General features: G+C 43.0%; 1 protein-coding gene across 8 annotated transcripts in view; it reads right to left on the bottom strand.

Moving 5' to 3' along the window:
* DMD (dystrophin) overlaps positions 1-17,551 on the bottom strand; it is a 7,616,828-nt gene that overhangs the window by 5,990,659 nt on the left and 1,608,618 nt on the right. For all 8 annotated transcript variants that reach the window (XM_069639082.1, XM_069639084.1, XM_069639079.1 and 5 more), the window contains one exon: positions 223-411. In XM_069639082.1, coding sequence (XP_069495183.1) covers positions 223-411 — 189 coding nt within the window. The remainder of the gene's footprint in view (positions 1-222; positions 412-17,551) is intronic.

The following is a 17,551-nucleotide window of genomic DNA, read 5'->3' as shown; positions in this document are numbered from 1 at the left end:
CCCCAAACCAAGCTCCATATGGTTATTGGAGGGAAACTAGCAACGGAAACACTGGGAAAGGAGCAAGCAATGAAGACACAGGTGAGAAAGAGAGGTGAAGGTTGAATTTCAGGAGAGTGGAGTGGATGGGGAGTAGAGGGAAGGATAAAGAGTGGAGAGGACAAGAAGGGGGTGCGTGGGGTGTAGAACATGGAGAAAGAGCATTTGGAAGTGTTCACATACCTCGTGTGTGTGGAACTGCTCCTTTACTTCTTCCACATCATAAGATAGGTCTTTTTGTGCTTGTAGTGCATCTTCAGCTGAAAGAAGCCATGTAAGGACTTCCTCTAGTGCAGTTTGGTAGCTGTCCAGGTCCACTTCATCCTCCACAGGTGAGCGTCCAAAAAGCTTGTGTTCTTGCGTTTCAAGTCGCTGTTAGGCAAAATAATGAAGGTGATGTTATAACTACTTAGGGTTAACAACCAACACATTTATCACACAATTGCAATTCACACGTGTCTCCGAAATATCGATCTTGTATTATTTTCATTGATTTTATTTTTTGAAGTGTTGTTGCATTGGAAGAAATGCCTGCAAATGTCTTCTTTCACATACGTTGTGCATTGTTTTCGACACCTGAATTTTCTAATGAAATATCCTGGCGATAAAACCTTGGTGTGATTGGAGATGAAATTATAAACGATCCGTGAAAGTACGATTGGTGACTTTAACTACATGTAAACATTTGCATCGCTTTTTTGCTTCAAGGATACGGGCAGAGGTAACGAAAAAGCTAAATGGCTTGAAGTTTGCTAACAAATCCACACACCAGGTTTCTCCCATTGAAGGCTTCAATCGGCTGCAGAATGATCAATATGTTGTTTCTCTTGGTACTGCTAAAAGAAATAATTTCCTGCCACATTGTTTGAAACATGCAATGCACAAATATGAGCTGTAGGCAATTGTATTAAATTAAAGAAATAAATTATGATTTGAAACACCATGCCTGCTGTCACACTGCCAGCGCTTTAGTGTATCAGAAGATAAACCAGGTGAGGACAATGGGCATATTGTGACGCGAGAGGGAGTTCATAGTAACAGGCAATGAAATAAAGATAACATTAATTGCATACTTGGCATATTTGATGTTTCCTAACTCCCACTTATGGAACATACAGTGAGGGCGGATGCACTTTTTAGGGGGTGGTCCCATTCTTGACAGAGAAGGACTTTAATGGTAGTTTATATGTAGGGATAAACATATATTTTTGATTTCTGGAGAGGGTTAATTAAGGAAGAGAGGAAAGAAGAAGGAAGGCAGTGCAGTGAATTTTGGCGGAAAAAAATAATTGAAGGTCATAGCTTGGAAAGGATGTGGTGTAGAGATAGAGGTAATTAGATAGCATATGGGGCTATACCATTAACAGATTTAAAGATGAGTGAAAGACGAGTGAATTTAACTTGAAAAGTGATGACTGAGGAGTGAGCTGGCATGGTGGTGGTGAATAGTAGTGGGAGAAGGATTTACAGAGTTTTAGTTGACAAAATGTAGAATTATGATGTGATATGATATTTATTTATATTGCGCTCATACACACGTGTTCCAGAGGGCAACCAAGCAGAGGCAGGGGAACAAGGGAGAACAAAAACAACAATCTTGCTTGGCCCAGTTACATTAAGAATGTGCAAGGGCATAAGAAAGGGAAAAAGGGGAAAGTGCGTGGAAGGGGGAGAAGTGGAAGGTGCGGAACAGAGGAGAAAACAAAATATATAATAAGTGAAATAAATAAATAAATAAATTACTAAAGGCAGTGAAAAGTGGTAGTGCAGCCAGCAAGTGGCAAGTGCATGGTTAGTCAGATAGTGTATATCTGATAAGTGCAGAAGAATAATGGGGTACTGTATGGGTAGAGATACAGATCCTAGTACAAGGGGTGGCCCGGAGGTAGTGCAGGAAGGAGGCAGGGTGAGCAGGTACCTGGACCTGAAGGTCAGAGGGTGGCCAGAGAGGAGGGCAAAGGCAGAACTGAAGAGGAAGGTCTTGAGGTGCTTCTGGAACCAGAGATGGTTCTTCTCAAGTTTCAAGGTGGCCGGGATGCTGTTCCAAAAAGCGTAGCCGAGGACAAAGATCTGCCCCAAGCTTGTTTCTTTAAAAAACAACTGACCCTGAGAGTTAGAAGTAGAGGAGTGAAGGGCTCGAGAGGGGAGGTATTTCCGAAGGGATAGTTGAAGGTATTTTGGACCCAGGACCCAGAAAGCCTTGTGGACAATGCAGAGGGTTTTACATTTAATCCTTTCATCCTCTGGGAGCCAATGAAGGGATTTCAGAGCTTTAGAGATGCAATCCCACGGCTTGAGGCCAAGGACAATCATTGCATTCCTGTGCTGGATTAGTTGTAAAGGGCGGAGAGTGGAGGTAGGTAGATTTAGAAAGAGGCTGTTACAGTAGTCCAACCTAGAGAGAACCAGAGCTTGGGAGACAGTGCGCTTGTGAAGGAAGGAGAGGAAAGGCAGAGTACCTCTAAGGAGGTGCAGTAAGACATTTGACTTTTTAGAGACGTCAGAGATGTGTGCCGAGAAGGAAAGTGTGGAGTCAATGATGGCCCCGAGATCCTTAGCCTCACAGTTAGGGGTAGAAGGAGGGCCAAGGGAGGCCGGCCAGAGAGTGAAGGGAAAGAATGGTGAAGGTGTACCAAGAGGAGGATCTCAGTCTTGTTGGCATTTAGACAAAGATCATTGGCGGCACACCAATTTTGAACGGTGATTAGGCAATCAGAGATGAGGGAAGGAGAGGAGTTGTCTGAGGGAAGCCTGAAAATGAGTTGGGTGTCATCAGCATAGCATTGTGGCCAAAGGGGTACTGAGTGTGGCCCAGGATAATGCGACAGTAATAGGTGGCTCAATGACTACAGAGTGGAAACGAGAGTTTAAGTGAATCTACAAGTTAAAACACGGGACAGAATTTCTTGATGTTTAGTAGGCTTGAGGCGAATTGAGGTTTGAAATTACTGTGAAAAAGGACCTCAAGTTGTCAGATGGTAGATGACTGAAACAGAGATTGCTAATTTTGGCATTAGAAAAACTGAGCATGAAGGAACAAAGTGCAAACAAGTGGTGGCATTCCAAAAGACGATTTGATTAGAGCAGCACGTGGTGAAGTAAGGAAAGGAGAAGAAGATCAGTGGAGAAGTGAAAGGAGAAAGAGAGATTGTGTGGTGCATACAGAGTAGTATTTGTATTTGTATTTTGTTTACTTGTAATGCGTACCTTGCCCCAGGGCATCTGGGCGCATGTTTTAAGAGGCAGTTACAAGTTACAGCAATAAATACATTATACATTTTTACAGCATATTTACATATAGTTCAGATCATAGCATAGCGAAGATCGAACGGATAAAAGTATACAGTATAAACAGTCTATAAACAGTGAACAGCCAGTGAGCGGATTAACAACTGTATGGATTATAGAGAGGTGGCCAAGGCATCCCGTTCATGCAGCCACTGTTTGGTTTTAGCTTTGAAGGAATGCATGTAAGGAACATTTAGTGAGCCAAGCACAGAACACCAGGAAACTCCTATTGGCAAATGGGTAGGGTGCACATAATTTGTGTTCCAAAATATTGAGAAGGATTGGTTGGAATTGTAATAATCAACCCAGAAAAGAGTAGGGTATTGGATGCAAAGTTGAAAGGTGACAATTAGGATAAAGTGATGGTTACAGGTGTGGAATATTGCTTAGAGTATAAGAAGGATGAGGATGGAGGAGAATTTGGAGAGATGGGGATTAGTGAGAAAGTTAGAGCTGTGAGTGTTGTTTCCATAGTGTGGCAGCTGTAGAATTCAGTTTTGAGGAGTTTGCACAGGTAGTGATCTTGAGATATCTTGAGATATTTATGGAACAACTGGTTCAGTGACTTTGGAGAAGCTGAGGGGAGGGGAGACAGGACCACTTTGTGCCTAGTAGTTAGGGCTCATAGAGGGATTTTTGACAATGGATGGTACTTTGGCTATTTTGAACAAGAGATGATCCCTATTTAAAGAATAATGGTAGGAGAAATGGTACGAGAATATTGGAGGTACCAGGACTTTGATTGTCTGAGGAAAAAATTCATCCACAGTGGCACATAAGCTGTTGGCTTTCTGGAGAATGGGTGCAAGTTCACGGTATGAGTTAGGGATGGAGGAGCCAAAAGATGATAGAGTAGAGGTGAGTGGTGAAATGCAGAAGTGGCAGAGAGAGAAGGGATTTGGGCTATATCAGAATTTAGAGAGTTGGGTGAGAAGAAAAGGATAATGTTGTTACCAGACATGGAGGTTGAGATAAAGCCAAAAAGGCAGAGCATGTCCTAATGGGAAGGGGAATATTACAAGATGGTATCAGAGTGAATATAAAAGGTTTGTGAAGTAACTGGAGTTACCTTCAGCCAAAGGGCATAGAAAGAACAGTGCTTTCCTGATGTCAGTATGGAGTGGGAGAGAGTGAGTCAGTAATTTCACAGATGTAGCTGTTTGCTGGTCTTGAGTTGACAAGTGTCTGGGAAGTCCATGGCTGGAGATAAGGGCTTCTTCGGATAGCAATGCAAGCACAATAGTGGTACTCAAAGTGAGGGCTGAAAGTCAAGTTAAGTTGAAGGTTTTTTATAGGAGCAGCCTGGAATTTAGAGGAGCTACCCTCTGCTTCAAAGTGTACCAGGGAATCAGATTTAAACTTCCCCTTAATTATCAGGGAGGTAGTGAGAAGAATAGTGAGGGGGGTCACAATATTTAAGTGCAAAAATGAATCCCAGGAGGAAAAGGGTAAATTAGAGAGGATGGATGTCATTAGGGCGTATAGTATGGGATGGGGAGGCCCGCCACAAATAACCATGCTGACTCTTGAATACAAGTTTAAGGGTGTTTAATAAAATAAAGTGTCAGAATGGTGCTTCTGTTTCCTTAATTCACTGGGCTCTATGTGTCTAGGGCCATCCCTCTCCTCTCTCAACTAACCCAATGTTCTTCATAAGTCATTAGCTATCTGACTCCCTAGGGAACTTCTAACTTTCCCTCTCCTATCGTGGTTAGTTGCTGGGAAATAGGGAATGGTGTCTTCTTTCCCCCAGTGTCACATACACTCTGTCCATAACCTCTCACTCCTGGCACTTCACTAATCTAACCTCATAGGCTAATCTCCTCCCACCACATCACTGTCCCTTCCAATCGTTCACCCTTTATCTTACTTCCTTTCCCACTCCTGTTCTTATTAACACTTCTACTCCCAACTATCCTTCTACTTCTGATGTTTCTTTTCCCTCATCCTCTTACTCTTGTTCTACTTCTTTGCCTCCTACTAGTCTTCTAATCCTAACTCCTCTTCAATTCTGTACCAATAGCTACTCCTTTTCTCCCACTCACTATCACTCTCCACATTACTTCCTTGAATACTGTTCCCAGTCCGCTACTTCCACTACCTCTCTCGACCACCTACCAGATTACTCAAGGATATGGCACCCTGCTTAGATTCTGTACTGTTACAAACAAGGAATATGTTTCCTTGTTCACCTTCTGTACTAGCCCCTGTTTGACCCTCAGGAACTGCAGGGGATATGGTGCCCTGCTCACACTTCTTCTACTAACTCCCACTCTACCACTAATATCCTTTGCTTGCTACTCCCACCACCTACTACCTATACTCACAACCACTTTTACCTTTACCACTACCTACTACCCCACTCTACTACTCCTACTCCAATTCTGCCTCTACTGCTCACACTCCTCTCTCACACAGACACTCTACAGAACCTCTCCTTACCAATATCCTCTGCACTCCAAAATGCTCTTGCCTTCATTGGTCTCTCGGAAGTCCTCCACCTCCTCCTGTCCTCACCCAACTAAACCACACTTGCACATTCACACACATTTCCTTTCATATACCCCACCCCCTCCCGAGATTGGCCACTTACCTCAACCAATAGCTTACCTAGCTCCACAGGATGGGACAGGGGAAGGACAAAGTAGGGCTTAAAAGGGCTAGTAAGAGCCCCCTCCCATTTCCAGCCTGGATCCTGCTGGGGTCCCGGGATGCTGCAACACTTCTAAAGCCCGTAGGCATTTAAAGGCCTTTATTCAGCCTTTCATTTTTAACAATGAATCCCTGGTGGGTTAGTGGCAGTGTTTTCTCTTTGCATGCTCCAGCTGACAATGTCAGCTGGAGCTGTGCTCCTGGATTGGAGTTGTTGGTTAGCGCAGCACCCCTTTGGTGCCAATCTTCCCTCTTTGGCTTTCCCTGCCAGTGTTGCTGCGGATTGCAGCAACCCGTGGCAGGGACGCTTCTGCTGCCACCTGATTGTTCTACTTCCCGGCAGCCCAGAGGCTGCCATCGCTGCAGGTAAGTAGGGGTGGGGATGGGGCCTGCCTACACTCAGGCACCAGTGGGGTTGCCACCCCTTTCTGAAAGGGCTACAAAGGTGGCCCTTTTACAGGTATTACAATGAGGTTAAGGGAATTGTCATGGATGTGGGCCAGTTGGTGATTGAGGGGTCAGGAAGTAAGTATTCAAGATTAAGTTGTTGGATGGTGAATACTGAAAGGTTGAAGGCCCCCACGAATGCAAAAAGATGTTGGTGTGAAGGAAGTTGAAAAGCAGGGCTGGATTTGGTAAGAATAGGTCCAGTACACAGGAGAGCTGATGCAGAAAGAGGTGGGAGCAAGGAGTTGATTATCAGTATGATCAAAATAGAGAGGGTGAAAGGTGGTTGCTGAAAGGGGAAGGTGAAGCAACCTTCTTGGTCATTAATCCAATCCCCCCCACCATAGTTTAGAAGCTGCACAGAGTGGGAGGAGATGTATGCATCTCTATCAGGGACGTACACTTGGCAGAGTTGAAGGAGGTGAAATAACTCTCAATTATGGCCATGACAGCAAGCTGGTGATTGTGTGATTTGAAGTAGTCAATAAAGAAGGATGACTTAGCATGGAGAGAATGAGCATCTCAGAGCTCACGAGTGAGAGTGGTACATGGGGAGGAGATGAGGGAGTGGAAAAGGAGAATAGTAAAAAGAAAGACAAAGGCAGTAATTGGATCAAATTAAAAGCAGTACCCAAGGTATCTTTTGTGGATAGTGCATATGATAGGAATAGGATCGAAGTTTGGAGAGGCGGGAGCAAAGATTAGAATGGGTGTTATATTGGAAGCCTTGTGTGAATGATAGGGAGAGATCTACAAGTAGGCATGTCAGGAGGTGGAGTGGGTCAAGAATCACAATCTGATGGAGGCCCTGTGTATTAAATAAGGTCAGCATGCAACCAATAAATTTGTTGTGCTGAGTAGGCAACCAATGCAATTGATGGATTCAAGAAGTGACCAAAGCAATCAACAGACTCAATAGGTGAACAATACAATCAATTCGATCAATAAGTGATCAGAACTTCAACTGGGTCAATAGGGGAACCAAACAGTTAATGGGGGTAAATAAGTATTGGGCTGTCAGAGGAAGACCATTGTTCAAGAGGTTTAATTCCTTGATAAACTCTGCAGCAGAGACCACTAAAGACGTTAGAGGATGATATTTGTCAAACAACCTTCACTACGAAAGCTCCAAAGTAGAAATGAAAACATGCACACACCAAGTAAGTGGAAACACACACCTTTTTAGAAAGGTATATGCATTTCTATAATAGGAGCATAATGGAAATACGGGTGCTTTTCATTTTGGACAAATGTATAACGGTATCAATTTTTACAAAACACATACAAATAACATATAATATTGTGCAAAGTAGGCACGCAACTTATTTGCTGCCCCTGAAAACTCTGACTCGGCATCCAGTTTGTACACTTAGCTGTCTTTTTTATTTTCATTTTCTTTTAGTTTTGCATTTAACAGTCATCTCATTTTTGCAGGTGTGTGTCAAGTTAGTTACCTAATTCTTGAGTAGTATTACCAATTTCAATTCCTTATTTTGTAGGATTGTATGTACATTCATAACTGACACCTCTCTGCATACCGAATCAACCAATACCCATATTTATTTTTCACTGATCACCTGCAAGCTGAGAGAGTGTATCCATTTTCTCAGGCAGTGTAGCTAATCTGACAATTATGCAAACCATCGTACCAACAAACTCACGATCTGTCTTGAGTTTTGTTTCTGCTGTGCACCTCCTCAGATACCTGTCAACATATCAGACTAGCTTCAAATTATATTGAATTCACGTTGTAAGTCTTTTATGAGCAATGTTATGAAATTATTGTCTGAAGGCTGCACGTCATTATAGCTAACATTTTCACTAAAGCTATTGTGAGGAGCCAGGAATGAGGCTTGGACAAAAAGGGGTTCATGTTTTGGCTAAACACCTTTATTAAATGTTCTTTGCATCTAACCCCCAGTTTCAAAGAATCACCAAGTTTCCAAGATGACTTTATCTCTCCCCTCGTGTTCATGTAGCTTAAGGATCTTACTCCCTTCCCCAAGGTTTCTCTTTACTTTTAGTTTCAACTGCGCCTTTCTCCCTGGGATTTTTTCATCTCATTAAACCCTTTTGTTCACAGTTCACAATGTTATTGTTTTCCTTTAACTTCTTCTGGTAATACGTCATATAGCTCACAGTTTCCAAGACATGATTTCCCCTGAGCCACATCATCATAATGGATAAAATGGATTTTCCTTTCCACAGTTTATACAACAGACACATTTGTCTTTATCTGGTATCCTGCCATGACTTTTATATCTAAAACATTCAATGCTTTGTACTATCGGGGGAAATGACTCCCTTCCCCTGATGTTGACAGGTTGGGTTCACTTACCCGCTCAACACTGCCACTTGACTTGACAAAAGTTCACAAGGCCAAATGGGATATTTCTTCCCTTGGTCTCTCACAGGCTTTGCCTTCCCCTTTATGTATTTTGCATTTTTCACCAGTTACGAGTTTCCCCTCATATATTTTTCATTCCTTTCATTCTATATTTAAGTAACGGCTTCAGTGTGCTGGCCACCTGATAACACTTCCACTTCCCCTGTGCTTACCAGATGCCTTTGGCTTCTCTGTCTGCTTTGTAGAATTGGCGCGGTGTCCGCCTGGCTATTCGTGATTCTCGCTGTGTATCCCTTGCTCACAGTAAACCGTTGTCACCCCTTCTTTGCCTTGTTACGGTCAGGTCGACCTCTATGCTCTCTGCCAAAGCACGGTTGCCTCCAGCCTGGTGTTCAGCTGCGTTACTGACTGGCAGGCAGACCCTCGTCTGCAGCTATCTCTGTTCCTGCTGCTTATCCCTCTGCTTCTCTCCACAGACTCTAATGGGCCTCACCCTAGCTGGGTAAGGGAATGAGCTCTCCTGCCAGTCTGGTGTACCCAGTAGACTGTGAGCCCCAATATTCCTCCTCAGCTGCCTGGCTGTCTCGCCTTCATCTTCACGACTCTTTCCTGGGGGTGTGTGCAGATTCAGCAGACTGTGAGCCCCAGCTCTCCTTGTCGGATGGGCATCTCCTTCTATTTCTGCTGGGCCAGTCTCTCCTCCTTGCCTCTGTCAGGAGATTCAAATGCCTCCAAGTAAGCATCCCGGTCTTCCCTCTTCTGGATTCCCTGGACCATCTTCACTCCTTCCACATGGTTACCTTAGAGAGGGCTTCCCTGACACTTCCTGACTCTTTCTGTGATTTCATATTGGCCCTGGCCTATAGGAGTTGGGGAAAGACTAGACCACTGATAGTGGTTCTCATTAGGAGTAATTATCGTTACTCCTTGCCTCCTTCTCGTCTGATTTGTTGGAAAGAGACTAGACTGCTGACAGTGGTTCTCATTAAAAGGGATCATCATTCCTCCATTCATCTTCCTCGTCACAGTACTGAGAAAGTGATCTTCATTGAGGTCACTCTTATTCTTCCTCGTCCCAGTACTTTTTAGGGGAATGGTAAGATGGATACAGTGATACATCTATTAGGGGGATTGCTCTTAGGGTTATAGGAAGGGGGTTTAAGGTCCTTTGACTGGCAGGAAACCCGTGTTCGATCCAGCAAGTCCACCTTTATCCCATTAGAATTGTGGATTGTCTCCCCACACATGGTCCTCCTAGAGCAGCCACCCCAGAGTCGGGATCAGGCAGCGGCTGCCCTACCCTGGCCATATGATGAAAGACTCTCCCAGGGAAAATAGTGGTGACATTGCTAGATTCATCACACTATCAAGTTGTTAAGTATCAATGGCATAACTAGCTAGTTCTTTGTCATTTGTAATGTGTATGTTCTCTTTATTCGACTTCTGACTTATGACTAAGATTCCTGTAATGTGCCACATGGTCACCTCAGAGTGCAGGCAAGTAGGTTGGGAAGGATTACTTACTGGTGGAGATTGTCCATCAGGTAAGCCAAACCGATGTATCTTCTGTGACTTTGTGAAATGCAAACAACCTGGCGCAATGGCCAGCCATAGTTAGATGGATTTGCAAGATAAAGACCTGTAATGGCAGAAAGATTAACTCCCAAATTGTATGTACCTTGGCTAGTGGTCAGATAGCAACCTGTGTTGAGAAGTCCAAGTTAGACATCCTACTGGTCTTTAGAGTTGGAGTACTTGGGTGACATTGGTTTTTGCTTTGAAGCAATATGCTTTGTGCCTTGTATTCAGTGCTTCATACTCAATCTGTGGTTTTGTTTCGTGAATGGGCATGGTAGAAAGACAGTATGCTCTTTAAAGGCTTAGCAATATTTTTGCAAGGAGCTAATTGCATAAGCCACTGCAGCAATCAAGTTGGAACATATGATAGAAAGAATGTACTGGCCCATCACAATTATAATACTTTTACTCAATGTGTAAAGGTGGTGAAACACAGATTAGGTGATAATGTTATCATTGGGTTTAATTGATGTGCTTGTGTAAAATACCCATGTTTTACAAATGTTCATTGGTGCCCAGGATAGGTCAATGATGGCCACTCAAGAGGCAGTGGAATTAGAACAAACAGGCTTCTAGAAGGAATTCAGGATTTGATAAACTGATAAATATTGATTGGAGGTCATTGCTCATGAAAGCAACAGACAGATCAGCATGCCTGGTTGTTATCCATCATTCTACATTTGGAATCATTTGAGATGCTGGTGATTATTTTGTCAATTAAAACCTTGTAATGCTTTAAACATATTTCAAAGAGTATGCTGATAATTAGGGACTCAACAAAGGAGGTGAGCAGTCTCCATGGACAATTGGGAACCATTTCTGAAACAATGCCAAAAACACCCCTGATGCACTCCATGTGTGAAAGCAGGATTTAATTACTAACATAGTTCACATTTGCCAATTTGTCCACAGTAAGGTCAACATGCATGCCCACCCCAAACTTTGGCATCCAATAGCTTTTCTGTTAGGCCCATCTTAGAGGTGTGAGTTCCTTTCCATGGCACATCACCCGTTTGATAGTCACGTCATAGACATTTTTCAGAGAACTCAGCAGACATTGTAGCTTTGAGTGCTCTGGCTTTGCCTGCCAGACCAGAGATGGGTAAGTAATTACACAGAATTGAAGGATTAGGCGTCTTCACCTTGAGAATATGGGTGAGGGTCACATGCCTGTGTTTTGATGGGACAGTGCCCATGATGATGCAGTAATTGATTTGTTCTGTTGGGAGAGGGGCAATTAACAGATCATAGCTGTATTGTGAGACAGGGTACTTAAAATGTTAGTAATATGGCTGGAAAACGGGTGGTGCTGTGTAAACAGTGCGCCGACCCTACTAAATCCTTAGTGATCATCCACATATTAAGCCTATTTTAACTGGATTCTGCTGCAACCACCTTAATTGCAGTAGTTAATCACTTGGCAGCCATTAACTTGTGCAATGCATTAAAAGTCAATTAGACATTATGCGCTGGACCGTCAAATCAATTCAACAAAATCAATCCTTAATAAAAAATGATGTAAATTTAATAAAAGAAATTACTAATGGTGTGATCGCCAATGGCACGCCAACACAAACCAATTGGTGCATATGCATGTGTTCCACCGCTACGGGTTTTGTTAAGGATAATCTTCAAAGTATTAACAAAAATGAGTTCATGAAAAATTATATAAGTACATGGTTCAAATAATCAGCATTTTAAAACCAATTCCAGAAACCTGGAGGGATGAGGGAGAAGAAGTAAGGGAAGAGGAGTTAGAAAATGCTTTCACAGTCCTTATTGCATTAGACAATATATTTGCATTAGTCAATATATTGTATATATGGCAAATCTTATCATTATATTCCAATTTTTAAATTCACATTTTTTTAGAAGATGCTATCCCTACATTGTCTTTTAAAGATTCCTGAATATTGTATGTAATGATTTAAACCTGTATTTAAATCTGTAGAGTAAAACACATTTATACTGATTAAAAACAATCTTCAAATGTGCCATTTACAAATGTTGTAATATAGTGTTATTACCTGAGCTATGATATTTTAGTTCTACTCCTTCTAAATGTGTATGGTTAGGATCTACTGATTTTGCGATATTAGTGATTTTTCTTGATTTTTCTTGGTGTTTCTGCAAGAAGATATATAAGAAGGGCATGCTATATTAGTTATCTGATCCCGTTCTCATCTCTATTTAGAAGTTCTCATAACAATTGTTATCAATTGTTATCATTGGGAGGTAAGAACACATAATGTAACTTTTAACTCCCTTGTTTCGTTCAAGATAATGGCATTCCGCATGTTATAACACAGTTGCTACCTTGAGGTTTTATTTATACTAATGATGTCATCTTCTAAAATGTAATGACATCATGCGTACGGAGCACGTTGACATCACATGCCCACAATGTATCCTTAACTTACATGTTTACAAAGTAGGGTTCCTAAGAAACCTAATGATATTATACATTTACTTCAAATTTCCTTAACAAACATTTGTACGTGCTAAGCCCATTGACTCTATATTCAAATGGAACCCAATGATTCTGCAAGAAAATATACGAGAAGGGCGTACTCTATTAGATCCATGGGCCTGTTCTCATCTCTATTTAGAATTATCTGCCTGCTCAAAAAAGTTACATTACGTGTTCTTACCTCCAAATGATAACAGTTTTTAACTCTCTTGTTTCTTTCAAGATAACAGAATTCCGCATGTTCCAACGCGGTCACCATCTTGAGGTTTTATTTATACTAATGATGTCATCTTCTAAAGTGTAATGACATCAGACGCTATGAGCGTGTTGAGGTCACAGGGCCAAAACGGATCCTTAACTTCAACAAAGTACGGTACCTATGAAGTCTAATGATATTGTACATTTATTTCAACCTTCCATAACAAAAATCTTTAAGTTCTAAGCACATTGTCTCCATATGCAAATTGAACCCTTGAACTCTAACTTGTGGATTAAAAATTCTGTGTGAGTTACATATATTTACGAATAATTTCTCTGAATTTAACTTGTGATCGCCCTAAAAGGCATTATATATCAAATGTATTTTAGATATAAACCTTCAAAGGCAATAGTTTGATTTCATAAAACAATTAACTTGAACGTATAGCTAATTTAGCTTGATTGGAAATTCAATACTGCGTAAATATTGAGTTTTATAGTGAAGAAAAAATCAACAGGGGATCACTGCAATCTTGTCAGCCCAGCTGCCCTCTATGTCACAATATGCTCTTGACACCTTTGTTGTTAGATACAGTCTCAATGTTAATGAATAAGGGATCAAAGTTATATTTTTCAAGGTGGTTTTAGAGTGCAATTGATTGACTGGAGTAAGAAAATGTGTGTCTTTGCATTCCTGTATGGGCTGCAGTTTCATTGACTAGATTAAGTGATATCTAATTATGTATTCTAGCTCTGTTTTAAGGATAAGTCTGCCCTCTGAAAAATTGCTCTGCCTTTTCCATGCAAGTCTCTCTCTCTCTCTCTCTCTCTCTCTCTCTCTCTCTCTCTCTCTCTCTCTCTCTCTCTCTCTCTCTCTCTTCATTAGTGTATATTTATCTTGGTAACTATGTTATTTTAATACAAGGGTGAGGTATCATTGCTAGCATTCCGTTTTGGGTGTCCATCAGTTTGTTAAATGATTTGCAATTTTATAAAATAAAAAAATGTATTATTATTTTATTATTATTTTATTATTATTATGTATTATTATTATTTATTAGAAGCAGCTAAAGCATTTGATTGGTAAGTGGTTGGTAAGGGGTAAGCCAGAAAAATCCCAATTTCTGCAAAACACACTACACTTTGTCTCAATTTGCTGCTTTAACCGATTTATTAGCCATATCACTGGACTTGTGTGGCATTCTCAAAAAAATGTGGCAAGAATTTTCTTTGAAAGGTCTCATAGGTGTGTTAGGTGATCTAACATGAACTGCTGTGATGAATTAAGCACAACACCATCTGTCCTTACATGCTGCAAGGTATACTCCTGCACTTTATGTAAACATGATCATGTGATCTGCCACACTAAATCCCATTTCAAGTTAAATTTAGATATCAAAATAATTCTTAATATCCATGATGGTGATCAAAATAATTCTCCAATTTCACAAATCTCTGAAATAAACGTGTTTTTTCAACAACACCTGACCAACCACAAGTCCCTATGGATGTTCAGACCGATGCACAGACCCCAACTCACAGTATAGCATCCCTGTTAAAAGATGACAGGACATACGCTGGCTACCCACAACCTGTACAACAGTCCACTATTCTCGAGCTAGGTCCACATTTCAAATAATAAAATAAAATAAATTATAGCTGAGATGTAGGAACACATTCAATAATGTGCTATATAACTAATACACAAATACACAACACACTTCTGTGTTTAGCATTGAAAAAGACCCCTTGAATATACGATTGAAAGAGATATGGCTAACATAAATTTCACTAAAATGTGAGCTCTTCATCGACCTTAGTAATTTCAATTACCTTAAAATATTTTTTCATTAGGTATCTACATGAAACATAGTGTCTTTGCGTCTCATTAGATCATTCGTGTCCCTGCTTTCCCCTCTCCTCCCTCCTCCCGCCCCCAGCCGTCCCCCGTGATGTGATTGGCTGCTCTAAGGCAGCCGGCGAACCTAGTCGCCGTCCCAGCTCCCGACCGCCTTTCCATCCGGGCGTGTTCAGGTGAGCGTGGGTGAGACCCCGACCCTCTTGGGCCTCGTGATCCGGGCCTTGTCTTCGTGCTTGAGCCCCCCGGGCCCTGCCTGCAGCGTTGTCCGCCCCGTGTCCCTGCTTTCCCCTCTCCTCCCTCCTCCCGCCCCCAGCCGTCCCCCGTGATGTGATTGGCTGCTCTAAGGCAGCCGGCGAACCTAGTCGCCGTCCCAGCTCCCGACCGCCTTTCCATCCGGGCATGTTCAGGTGAGCGTGGGTGAGACCCCGACCCTCTTGGGCCTCGTGATCCGGGCCTTGTCTTCGTGCTTGAGCCCCCCGGGCCCTGCCTGCAGCGTTGTCCGCCCCGTGTCCCTGCTTTCCCCTCTCCTCCCTCCTCCCGCCCCCAGCCGTCCCCCGTGATGTGATTGGCTGCTCTAAGGCAGCCGGCGAACCTAGTCGCCGTCCCAGCTCCCGACCGCCTTTCCATCCGGGCGTGTTCAGGTGAGCGTGGGCGAGACCCCGACCCTCTTGGGCCTCGTGATCCGGGCCTTGTCTTCGTGCTTGAGCCCCCCGGGCCCTGCCTGCAGCGTTGTCCGCCCCGTGTCCCTGCTTTCCCCTCTCCTCCCTCCTCCCGCCCCCAGCCGTCCCCCGTGATGTGATTGGCTGCTCTAAGGCAGCCGGCGAACCTAGTCGCCGTCCCAGCTCCCGACCGCCTTTCCATCCGGGCGTGTTCAGGTGAGCGTGGGTGAGACCCCGACCCTCTTGGGCCTCGTGATCCGGGCCTTGTCTTCGTGCTTGAGCCCCCCGGGCCCTGCCTGCAGCGTTGTCCGCCCCGTGTCCCTGCTTTCCCCTCTCCTCCCTCCTCCCGCCCCCAGCCGTCCCCCGTGGACTGATTGGCTTGCTGGCCCCTTTTGTCTGACCCTTCCAGGGCAGCCCCCTGCCCGGCAGCCCTTGCGGCTAAGGGCCCGGGGCAAAGGGCGGCTCCTACATTGGCGGCTCCAGGACATGTCTGCAGGTGTCCGCAGGGGAAGCTAAGGAAGCCAGACACCAACAAAACTGTGAGTATGGCATGGGTGGGGTGTAGAGCAATCACTCTACTCCAGAAAGCCCTTGTCACTCTACCTTACCTTCCATAGCATAGACTGCCATAGACTTAAATCAAGACATACCTAGGAAGACTTGCGACCACTGTAAATGGATTGTAAATACTGCCTTACGATGCACATGAACTTACTTGCCAACTTTAGCTAGTGCCACACGTGTAGGGAACTGAGCTTTAGCTTGCACCGCATCTAGATAAAAATTGGTATTCTTAACATGCACCACACCTAGAATTCTGAACCCTAGCCTGCGTCGCATCTAGATAGAAATGTGATTGTTAGCATGTGCCTCACTTAGGATCATTAGCATGTTAGAAGTGTCCTCAATAGCCTCTGTGAAAAGTCGATTTAGAAGTGTGCCCAATAGCCTCTCTGCTAAAGTTGAACCTAGAAGTGTCCCCAATAGCCTTCTGTGAAAACCGAATTTAGAAGTGTCCTCAATAGCCTCTTTGTTAAAGTTGAATTTAGAAGTGTCCCCAATAGCCTCTCCGAGAAAGCAGAATTTAGAAGTGTCCCCAATAGCCTTTTGTGAAAACTGAATTTAGAAGTGTCCTCAATAGCCTCTTTGTTAAAGTTTGAATTTAGAAGTGTCCCCAATAGCCTCTGTGAAAGTAGAATTTAGAAGTGTCCCCAATAGCCTCTGTGAAAGTAGAATTTAGAAGTGTCCCCAATAGCCTCTTTGTCAAAGTTGAAGTTAGAAGTGTGCCCAATAGCCTTTGTGAAAAGTTGAATTTAGAAATGTGCCCAATAGCGTCTGTGAAAAGTAGAATTTAGAAGTGCGCCCAATAGCCTCTCTGAGAAAGTTGAATTTAGATGTGTGCCCAATACCCCCTGTGAAAGTAGAATTTAGAAGTGTGCCCAATAGCCTCTCCGAGAAAGTACAATTTAGAAGTGTCCCCAATAGCCTTTTGTGAAAACTGAATTTAGAAGTGTCCTCAATAGCCTCTTTGTTAAAGTTGAATTTAGAAGTGTCCCCAATAGCCTCTCTGTGAAAGCTGAATTTAGAAGTGTTCCCAATAGCCTCTGTGAAAGTAGAATTTAGAAGTGTCCCCAATAGCCTCTTTGTTAAAGTTGAAGTTAGAAGTGTGCCCAATAGCCTTTGTGAAAAGTTGAATTTAGAAGTGTGCCCAATAGCGTCTGTGAAAAGTAGAATTTAGAAGTGCGCCCAATAGCCTCTCTGAGAAAGTTGAATTTAGAAGTGTGCCCAATACCCCCTGTGAAAGTAGAATTTAGAAGTGCGCCCAATAGCCTCTCTGAGAAAGTTGAATTTAGAAGTGTGCCCAATACCCCCTGTGAAAGTAGAATTTAGAATTGTGCCCAATAGCCTCTGTGAAAGTTGAATTTGGAAGTGTGCCCAATAGCCTCTGTGAAAGTTGAATTTAGAAGTGTCCTCAATAGCCGCTGTGAAAAGTCGATTTTAGAAGTGTACCC

Source organism: Ambystoma mexicanum, chromosome 7q, assembly GCF_040938575.1.
Source record: "Ambystoma mexicanum isolate Mex_15411 chromosome 7q, UKY_AmexF1_1, whole genome shotgun sequence".
In the NCBI taxonomy this organism is placed as follows: Eukaryota; Metazoa; Chordata; class Amphibia; order Caudata; family Ambystomatidae; genus Ambystoma; species Ambystoma mexicanum.
Note: the sequence above shows the minus strand (reverse complement) of the source record. Positions and strands in the feature narration are given on the sequence as shown.